The sequence below is a fragment of the Azolla caroliniana genome, unplaced genomic scaffold, assembly GCF_043228905.1.
Source record: "Azolla caroliniana isolate FFs.n. ecotype wild unplaced genomic scaffold, voAzoCaro1.0.p SCAF_7, whole genome shotgun sequence".
Lineage (NCBI taxonomy): Eukaryota > Viridiplantae > Streptophyta > Polypodiopsida > Salviniales > Salviniaceae > Azolla > Azolla caroliniana.
In genome coordinates this window covers 14,032,492-14,043,049 of record NW_028230442.1, presented here as the reverse complement: position 1 = coordinate 14,043,049, position 10,558 = coordinate 14,032,492, and the positions used below count along the sequence as shown (strand labels likewise).

General features: G+C 37.5%; 1 protein-coding gene across 5 annotated transcripts; it reads left to right on the top strand.

The window, feature by feature from the left end:
* Positions 1-231: 231 nt before the first annotated feature.
* Positions 232-6,657, top strand: LOC147862016 (Serine/Threonine-kinase). 5 transcript variants are annotated; one of them, XM_087322683.1, is made up of 8 exons: positions 232-592; positions 2,239-2,312; positions 2,427-2,474; positions 2,681-2,773; positions 3,810-3,932; positions 5,728-5,802; positions 6,095-6,172; positions 6,264-6,657. In XM_087322683.1, the coding sequence occupies exons 1-8, from the start codon at positions 271-273 to the stop codon at positions 6,453-6,455; spliced, it is 1,005 nt and encodes a 334-aa protein (XP_087178809.1). In that variant the 5' UTR covers positions 232-270; the 3' UTR covers positions 6,456-6,657. The 5 variants fall into 5 exon arrangements, with proteins under 5 accessions (XP_087178809.1, XP_087178808.1, XP_087178812.1 ...); XM_087322682.1 differs by having other exon boundaries at positions 2,394-2,474; XM_087322686.1 differs by lacking the exon at positions 2,681-2,773.
* The last annotated feature ends 3,901 nt before the right edge of the window (positions 6,658-10,558 follow it).

The following is a 10,558-nucleotide window of genomic DNA, read 5'->3' as shown; positions in this document are numbered from 1 at the left end:
CCAACATGAACCGATTGATCTCTCTCATTGTGCGCATGATCGTCCCTCTTGCTCCCCCACAGTTGTTGGGGTTGGAGGATTAGATCGCGGCATCAAATCATCTTCGAATGGGGAGGACCCAACAAGTTCGATCATCACAATGCGATTGGCGTTAGGTGTGTAGATGTTGGTTGGGGCAGAGTTATAATTGCTTTGGCTAATTTGATTTATTGATTCATGATGAGTCAGTCATTGAAGAAGAGATGAGGCTTCAGAATTACTCTTTTGCAGATGAATCGGAAGCGGGATTTGAACTCGGTCTATGCGTGGGCACGCGCCATAGCCGGCAACACCCCGCAGCAGCAGCAGCAACAGAAGAAGAAGAAGAAGAAGAACACGAGTAAACGCAGAGAAGAGGAAATAAAAGAAGAAGACGAAGGAGAAGAAAAAGCAGAAGTAGACCAATGCCTTCCTCCTCGAATCAAGATCCAAATCGAGGAGGTGGTAGAAGAAAAGAAGAATGCAGAATCTCAAGTTAATCCATACGCCATTTCAGATGAACAGAAGACGGAGAATGAAAGAGAAGACGGAAGAGGAATTGATGAAGAAGAAGGTCAGTTTCTTTACCCTTACTATAGTTATTCTAAATATCTTAAAAACATTTTCTGGAATGACTTGGACAAGGATGAGAAGAAGAAAGGCCTCCATGTTGCTGCCTTAACATAATTCTACGCATATTGAAAGCATTGTTTTGGATTGTCTCCTATAATGGATTCTTAAGATTTTCTGGATTGTCATGCTATGTCTGTTCCTTAGATTTTCTTTTCTACAGTAACTTCACCGTTTCTGCGATATGAAGAATTTTAACACGTGTTCTTGAAAATACGCATCCTTGATAGATTATACATTGAAGTTTTTGAACATGTGTTCTTCGAAAACTTTCTCCTTGAAATTAAGCACATGGTTGAACTATCCATTGTTTTCACTCTTAATAGAATAACATTCAATATCATCTTTCTGCATTTAAAAGATCTGGCCAGGAAAAGAAAAAGCTTTTCGTTAATGATTGGCCAAGTTTCCTTCTCTTCCATGGAAAAATAGAATTTAGATAAAAACCTGAATTTAATGTAAATACGTCTATCAATTCCCATCGGATTTTGTTTTCTAGTCAACTTTACATAATTAATGACCAAGTTCTAAGTATTGTCAAAATTTGATTGGTATCTTTTTGAGCACTATGTGGATTAGTCTTACTTGAGCCAAAGACATCCACACTAAATTGATACACCTCCAAACCATTCTAGCCATTGGGAATGGAAGAAATCGATGCCTACTATCTTCCGATTCCACTGAGCATAAGAAGCACATTCAACTATCAATCTTTCTTTTGTTTAATGCATCCACCATTGGTAAAGCTCCAACCATACGCTCCAAATGAATTCCTTAGCTCCTAGCATCAATCGAGAACACCAACTGGCTGTGATCACATAAAAGCACCAGGTAATGGGTTTATGAAAACCCCATACCTTCGTAATCCTTTCGTCAATCCACTTATGTTTGTCAATCAACTTGTTATAAGCATCATTTGTGGATATCATGGTCAATCCTCTATTTCCAACAGATGCCCAATCAAGTTCTTGAGATCCAACATCTAAAATCAGGAATTGGGTCACACAATGATAATAGTTGTTGCAACTTATCCCAAATAAAGCTATAACCTTTTGGTGTACGAAATGTTGAAGTTGCTGTTCGGAAGGCCATTAATCTTCGCGTGACACTAACATAGCATCCTTCACAGTTACCAAACTTAATGTTGCCATCCAATTAAATTGACAGTTATTCTTTCTTTCTCTCACGCAGAAATACTAGCACAGGGTCCCTTTATTCTTTTGCCTGCAGATATTGGTGCCACGGGGTTCATAATTCTTCTTTTCAATATCAGCTGTAAATCCATTTGAAACTTCATTTTTCTTGCTATCTCATCAGATTATGGATGGATATTGCCAAGAACCAAGACAGCTATTTCCATGTTTTGATGATGTAGCTCTCGTGATAAAGAAGATCATAAATTCACTGTGGTCTCGGATCTCCCATAACGGCCTGCAGCTGAGATTGGCCCACCAGATGACCTAAGCATTGACCTGAAGTTCATTCTTGTTAGTTCCACAGCCAGGTGGAATAGCTTCCACATCTGGGTTGACCTGATTTACTTACGTTTTGCAATTTGATGATAAGATATATATTTTTGGCTTTTTGTAGAGGTTTGGAATATTCCTTCAGATACAGATGCTGCTCTAATGATGATGCATGCACAATTCCCAGACATAAGAAAGGTTGGATAAATGATTACTTCTATTTATCTTGACTTGGCTTTCATACCATTTTTTTGCAACATCAATTTTATTCTCTTGCAGGTATCGATGCGTCCATTTGTGTTACTGTCTCAGCTTTATAGTGCTGTGAAAGATCGCACAGTTGTGGATAGAGAACTGGAGGTTTGCATCTTTTCTTTTTGGTTTAAAGCTAATTGAAATAAATGTCAGAAAATGTTTATTTCTTCTACTTCTCCATGGTGGTTCCTTTCTTTTTTGTTTCCTGGGATAATCTGTGGAAAACGTTTGAGACTATTAGCCTAAGAAAATTAGTATATGTATGATGATTTTCTCGGTTTCTTTTGAATTATTAAATTTGCATTTCATAGATTTTGAAGCAACAGAGTACTGTTCGTATATTCAAGCTGAGTTCTGGACAAGATGACTATGCGATAATGTATTTTAATGATTACATTGAACAGGTGGAACTTCTGATTTAGATAACGTGGTGAAAATAATATCTTATTTTATTGAAGATAAGAATAATTAGGTTATATAAAATTATCTTCTAGGAGGCGTGTTTCATATCAAAATGCTATAAATTATGTCAATTTAAGAGAAGTATCATTGCAATTTAAGAGAAGAATGAATAAGTGTACCGTTGAAAGTAAAAAAGTATTCTCTGTATGTTGAATAGGGACAAATTTAGATTATGAGATAGTACGATCTGAAATTATTGTTTGCATCCATCAGGGACCTTTGTGAAATAAATTATAGAGTTAATATAGATTTCTAAAACTGTCTTTAATTTTTGTATGGGAATGGGGGTGAGTGAGACAAATTTTATTATTGTCTTTGAAGGTCAAATGACATATGAGACCAAAACATATCACGTTTTCATGTAGTACATGTGTAAGTGAATAGTGACTCTTGATATTCAAGAACTTAACCAATGAATATTGTGATGGAGAGTGCACACTATGGCTATGAGAGAAATTTATGCAAGGATTGTTCTGCTTCAAAGATTTGTGGAAAGTATAACCAAATGTGATCAACAAGAGACCATTGGATCAAAGTGTGATACACAAACTTCCAAATTTGTTAAAGGAAAAAATGTGCATAGTCAACTAGTCTCATCACCTGTGCCCCAACGTCTTATCTCACATTGAAGCGAGTATGAACTAAGTCATATGGAAGCAATGATTCGGATGACGTACAATTGGATAGGCTCTGACATGTATTGATTTTTGCAGTTCCTGTGTTTAGCAAAGAATATTGTTTTGTAATTAGGTGCAGCGAATGTAGCATAATGTGTGGAGTGTGAGCCTCCACATTTTTCCCTTGTCATGATAAATTGGAGAGAGAGAGGGGGAGAGTTTAAGTCAATCTTAGGAAGGGGTGTGCAGATGAGTGGTTAGGAATTGGGTTTGTACTTTTATTTCTGTGGTTACTTGTGGTAACATTTAAAGCAAGATATTATAGTTGCAATTGTTAATTTGAAATTTGTTTGCCACTCAGATAAAGTTGGGCAAGGAGTCTGTAGAAGGGAAATATACCGGATGTGAGATGGTGATATTTGATTGGTATAAGGATCATGTTTTGCCAACATATGTTGATGTCGGTATCACTCAAACTCACTTTGTAAGTAAAACCTCATATGTGATTAAGATGTTAGGAGTAAAATGAAGAAGAGCTCAAGTTTTTGAAAACTTTGTTTGCTACATTTGCTTGTAAACTGTTTTTTCAAATGCTAGATTGTGTGACATTGTACGCCCAGATTGATTATTACTAAAAGCAGCCTTGTGCAGTTCGATTAGCTATGGAATTTTGATTACACACCATAGTTAAGACATTGAACTGACATGAGCTTTTACAGACAAATGAATAAGAAATATACAGTATGGTTGAGTACAGAAAAATGCTCCCAAGTTTAGTACCCTGCAATTATTTCATTACATTACTCCAATAAAATCTGAAATTACAATTCTCATTACATTAGCCATCGGAACACAACTTTATAAAAGCATTATCCCTGGTTATGACATAACAAAGATGCTCAGGTTGTTTCAGGAACCAACTGTGAAGACTTTTGCACATGTACCTGCAAGAATGAACAAAAAGTTCGATTTTGATCTACAATCCGTGATTTTGAACACTAATTTCTGCATGTTTGTAGATAAAATTGTGCTAAACAAACTTAGGGGCAATCTTCCTGGGAATAAGTAATGATTTCTGATGGAGAAGGGGCTGACCAGCCCTTCAAAATAGGCTAAATGCACCCAACAACTTTTTAAGGGAGGCCTCCAAACATATCATGAGGATGTGCTGCAAATAAAACACATTTTACATGGATGTAAATTGTATCTTAGCAGAGCCCAACCTTATCTTTCTTCTGTTAGCTTTTGTCTAAGACAATGATCCCACGGCATCAGTCTCAGTGGATGGATAGTCCAGGTTGCATACTCTTAGCATATCACAGACCGGGTTAACATTTGATCATTGACAAACGAATTGTTTCAGTAGAAAACCTCCCTCTCTGATGTGTGGAATTAATAATTAACGATCTGTGTGTGTGTGTCTACAAGACTAATTTTACAAGATGAGATTAGTTATACATTGCAAAACTGGGAATTGAGGGGTTTTAGTTTTGATCATGTGGAGTTTATTTTGGGGAAAATATCAAATATTCCCTCATATTACGGGTAATATCCTCATAATATTGAAGAATTCAAATATACCCCTGCCAAAAAGGATAATGGAATTAGTGCATTTTAATGATAATCCATCATAGTTAAGCACTTTTAACCCACGTGCTTCATCCCTTTTACAGGGTCTAAACATTCCTGTTTCTCTCTCTAAAATCACAATATTCATTTCTTTTTCTCCGGAACTTGATCAATCACGATGAATTATCACCGAACTACATCAGTTAAATTATCCTTTTTGGCAGAGTAAAATTGCTATTTTCAATATTATTAAGCCGAGAGTTGATGTTATCATTAATATGAGGCCATATTTTCACTATTTTCACATTAGATTATTACCTCTTGCTATTTTCAATAGTCTTACAAATTTCATTGAAAGTAAAAGTGGCATGGCCCACTGGTACAGCTAGTAATTCATCTATCCATAGGATGTGTTCAAATCTGGGCATTGCCATTGCAAATTGTTCTATGAAAGATTAAGTTTTGAAAAGAAAGAAAAATTCAATTAAAAAACTCAAATCTAAGTTGGGAAGCTCCCTGAATTATTTACTTAAGTTGTCGCTGGTAAACTCTTTTTTCGTTCATTTTCGCCCTGATGAATTTATATTGGAAATGTATTCTTGAAGATTCTACCCCTAATAAATTCTTGGTCGCATTTGCTATCATTTTAATCTTTGATAGCAGCATAAAAGGCATGCTGCATATAATCTCACTTTCAATCATTTTCTCAGGAATCTCTTCTTGCCAAAGCAGGATGTCATGTCCAAGACAGCCATATTTCTCTTCTCATAAAAACAGGCTTTCTGGTAAGTGAAGAGGGGATAAGAATGTGCTCAAACTTGTTGTCAATATGTGTATGCACACATTTAAATTTAGTCTATAATTCATCGTTGTCAGCATTTACTAAACGAAAGAAGTAAGCTTTGTAGTATTGGAGCACTTTGTGGGTTTTAGGATTGCTTGCGAGATCATGAGAAAACCTTTTGAAGTTTTCCCCCTTAAATTCTTCATCCTCCTTGTTTTGCTAGAAAAGTAACTGAACCTCATATATATCCTCAATGGAGAAAATGATATCAATACCCTTTTTTTATAATGTAGGTACGACAATTAGCTGATCAGAAATCCTATTGGTTTGCTATTCCAAATATTGGCGTTATACTAAAAAACCTGGCACAGGCAAGTTGTAGTGAACAATTCTCTATGTTAAGAGAAAATAACATATATAGATGTGCATGGCCAAAGTTTTATCTTTTTTCATAATATGTAGGGACGAAAAGAGGTATTCTCTCTTCTGAACCGAAGGCAGTATAAAGGATTGCTTTTATCTTCTTTGGAAAAGAAAATGTTGAGGACATCACAATTGGGTATGCGGTTTCATATACGTGATTTACTTGGCTCAGGGAAGCTTTGCCTCTCAAATACTCCTTCAGGTTTACTTGTTTGTGTCCCTAGAGATTAAATAGCATACATTCTTTCCATTACATTTTCCTTCATTGCTTTTCAATGCTCCCCATCGTCGAATGTCTAGATGTGACATTGCTATGTTTTTTCTGGGTGTTGCAGCAATCATTCCTATAACTTGAAACAAGTTATGTATTATAGACAATGCAATTAAAAAGTTTCCAAGATCTAAAATGATGCAGTTAAATCTTTGTGAACAATCATTACCTTCTCATTATCTTTAGATGTATTTTCAGAAAGTTTTTGAGATCTTAAACAATGCAATTAAATTCTTCTGGTGCAATCTTTATTTTGTGATAACATTTGCAGGCATTAGTCTATACTTGGTTATCAGTAGGTACATATATATCGAAATCAAGAGCCTTTTTCATTGTTACATTATCAAAACATCATCAAGTGATGATTTTCACATAGCATTTTGCAAGTGGCATTTTTCTTTTTGAAATTAAATATTGTTGGAAGTTTGATATATTTATGATAATAGCAAAATCAAAGGTGATTGGCTTGTAAGAGTTAGATCATTGTGAAAATTATCTAATTGAGGATTGGTTCAAGAAAATCCAAAACAATGTGAGAGGAAAGGATGTGGCTAGAGGTCACTTGACCTTTCAAGTATGACTCATTGTAGTAATTGTTGTGATTATTCCCTTGAGGTTCATTTGAAGCACTATATGCAACATTGAGAATAGGCATTTGTTCATGAATATCCTTGTCTCCATGTGCTTTTTTTATTTGTAATGTCTCTACAATTAGTCAATTCTCCATGTTATTGACCCTAGGCCCGTTGTATGTCTATGTAAATAAAGAATTTAGGTTCAAGTACTTTGTGGAATTTTCCTTCTTGCTTGCATACCCTTTGGCATTATAGTGCTTTGATTGTTATAAGCCTAATGTAGTCTTCTTGTATATATATTTTTTTCCAAAAAAGAATATACTCCTTTAGTTAAAATATACACAAACTCGATCCCTTTCTCGGGAAGGCCGAGCCAAGACTATCCTATCCTACACAAGAGATCTTGCTTATTTATCTTACACTTTCACATATGGCTCTAGCCATCCTTTCATGCACATCACCTACATTCACTATCCCACATGCCATGTCTTTCACCCCCCTTGTTCATCTAATGGGAGGGGGGGAACAACCATTTGGTTACTTCATACCTCCATAGTATATCCATTCCATTTGCTGCGGCCATCGGTGTAGTACACCACTGCTTTCAAAAATTCAGCCTCATTAGTTCTGCGACATCATTAGTACCATCAATACGCTCATATTGAGCTCTTAGTGTAGTTATTAATGTGTGCCAGATTAGCTTAATCGATTCAGCTAGGGGGCGTTTGTGTGCTGAAAATACCCTGGTACACCTTGCTGTCCATATATACCATATAGTAATGGGGCCAAGCAACATCCAAAAATCTCCAAGTTTTTGATTCTGTGCACAAGTTGTAGGTACCCTGTTGTTAGTGATCAACCGCATGATGCCATTCTCCCCTATGTACTTAGCATCACACATGCCATCGTATTTCGCCACATCATCCTCAAGACAAATCCAACAAGCATGCCCCCAGTTGAGGGTGAACGAACTAGAGGCATGGCAAAGCAAACGTAGTGGCCTTCCCCATACAACCACTGCCTCGCGACATTCCCATAGACAATGGGAAATGCTTTCTATCTATCCACATGCAATACATCTAGGGTCTACATTGGGGCCTTTACCCCACGTCCCTACCGGCAAGGCTCTATGTGCAATAAGCCATAAACACATCATTATCTTGCGGTCATTATCTTGCGGTCATATCTGTCATGCCATATCGTTTTCCAGAATTTATCTAGTCTCATTTCACTAATGCCCTCCTGTATCCAAAATTTCCTTGTTGCAATCTTGTCGTGTTCTTGTTCTAGAATAATTTGCCTCCCAATCTTCGTGTTATACCTAAAAAATTTAACTAGCTTTTCCCCATCAGTTCGTCTTTGAGTTCTCCAACAATACATCGTTGGGTCCCCTTATAACTGATCCAAATGCCCTTGTATAGGCCAACACACTGTTGCTGGTGTGATCTCCGTTGGTTTAGGGTTAATAATCATATTCTTGCCACTTTTTGCGATTAGCCTAATCGGCCTTTCTCTTTGAAAGGTTGGTTGCTCAACTCTTACCATTCTGTGCTCTAGTTTGTAGTAGAATACCTCATTTGATTCTATTTTCATTCCCTTAATGCCAATTAAACAGTTCTCGGCATCTAAAAGTTTTGTCCATGCAATTTCAGAGGTTGTTACTTCTTCCTCTTCCACGGTATTCCTGTAGCATGCAATGGCATCTGTAATTCTCTTGAGCATGCCTTTACCCCTGCTTATTCTCCATATTCTAGCCTTTTGAGTGCCCACCTCATTGGACAAAAACCTCTCCCTCTCCACTAATGCATTCCCTTGGGCATTGATTAACTTAGCCCATTTGAAACCTGCTTTTTGGCCTATCATTAGCCCATCCATATCTCTAATCAATGGGTTCCATACAATTGGCATGTACATCCGTGCATATGCATCATTTCTCCACCTACATGTGATCCCCTTTCTGATTTCTTGCCATGCTTTCATAATTCCAATAACACAGTGACTCTGCATACTTCCCCAATATTTGGGTCTCATTTCTGGCACAAAGCCCCAAAATGGGCTGCTTGGCCAACGTCCACCTTGTCTCGGCAACCACATCCTCAATCTACGCCGCCATAGAACTTTCCAAGGTGCCTCAGGAGGTTGTAGGCTCCTGACCACTAGTTTGCCTAGCAAGGCCTTCGTTTGCACCATGGGATCTATCAATCCTACCCCACCTTCACTTTTCCTTTTTATAAGCATGGTCCAAGCAAACTTTGCACAGGCCTGTTTTTCCTCCGTGCCCCCCCCATAAGAAATTTCTGATAATCCTTTTTATCAATTTCATCGACTTGGGCACGATTATCCAGCATGTAGCAGTATGCCAAATAGTGGCCATTAGAATCTGATTTGCAATCACAATCTTGCCCGCAAAGGATAGTTTTCTTGCATTCCACCATATTAACTTCGCTTTTATTTTGTCCATTAGTAGATTGTAATGTTTTGCTCGATCGATGTCCATACCAATTTTGAAGCCCAAGTATCTTGTAGCTTCTCCTTTCCTCAACCATCTAAAATTGGGGTCGGGGACCCAATTTAACATGGGCTTATTACTGATCCAAATGCCCATAGATTTATTCCAATTTATTTTAGCATCTGATCCCCTACAAAACTCATCAATTGCATTTTGCAATCTGCCCAAGTTGTGTGCATCACCTTTGACATAGGTCATTGTGTCATCAGCATATGCCGTATCAAGCACCATACCTTCATTATCGGGCAAGGTAAGGCCTTGTATTTGCCAAGATCTATTAGCAATTTGATAATGCAAAGCTTCTGCTGCAATGATGTATAAATATGGGGCCAATGGGCATCCTTGGCGTACCGAACGTAGCATCTTAAAGCTCTTCCCCATACTTCCAGTCATTAACACCTGGCTGGATGCACCTCTGTAAAAGGCACTCATTCCAAGGATCCATTGTTGTTCAAAACCTAGGGCTGCCATCACCGCTTCTAGGAAATCCCATGAAATCCTGTGATAAGCTTTTTCGAAGTCGAGTAGCATTACTGCTAGGTCCACTTCTTGCTCCTCCACCCATGTTGAGTATTCCCAGAATGTTATCACATTGTCAACAATGCTCCGGTTTTCCAGGAAGCCAGTTTGCGTTGTATGTATAATGTCCCCAAGAACCATTTTCAATCTCTTACTTACGACTTTGGCCATTATCTTATATGCATTGGTGAGAATCGTCAATGGTCGCCAATTATCAAGCGTTGTTAGGTCTTTACCAACCTTGGGTATTAAATAAATCATGCCTCTACACATTGTTGTGGGCATTAATCCTTCTACCATAATGTATTGCATCCTTGCCAGCATGTCATCCTTAATTAGATCCCAATATTGGATGTAAAAGTATATAGGAAGTCCATCAATTCCTGCACAGCTTTGTGTGTTCATATCGCCAATAGCATCCCACAATTCATGCATACCTATAGGGGTATTTAGTCGGTCC

Excerpts from the sequence above, each read along its gene's own strand:
- LOC147862016 (XM_087322682.1), top strand. The coding sequence starts at position 271 with ATGAATCGGAAGCGGGATTTGAACTCGGTCTATGCGTGGGCACGCGCC. Across the intron at positions 2,313-2,393 it reads AATTCCCAGACATAAGAAAG|GTATCGATGCGTCCATTTGT; the intron begins GTTGGATAAATG and ends ATTCTCTTGCAG. Across the intron at positions 5,803-6,094 it reads TCATAAAAACAGGCTTTCTG|GTACGACAATTAGCTGATCA; the intron begins GTAAGTGAAGAG and ends TTTATAATGTAG.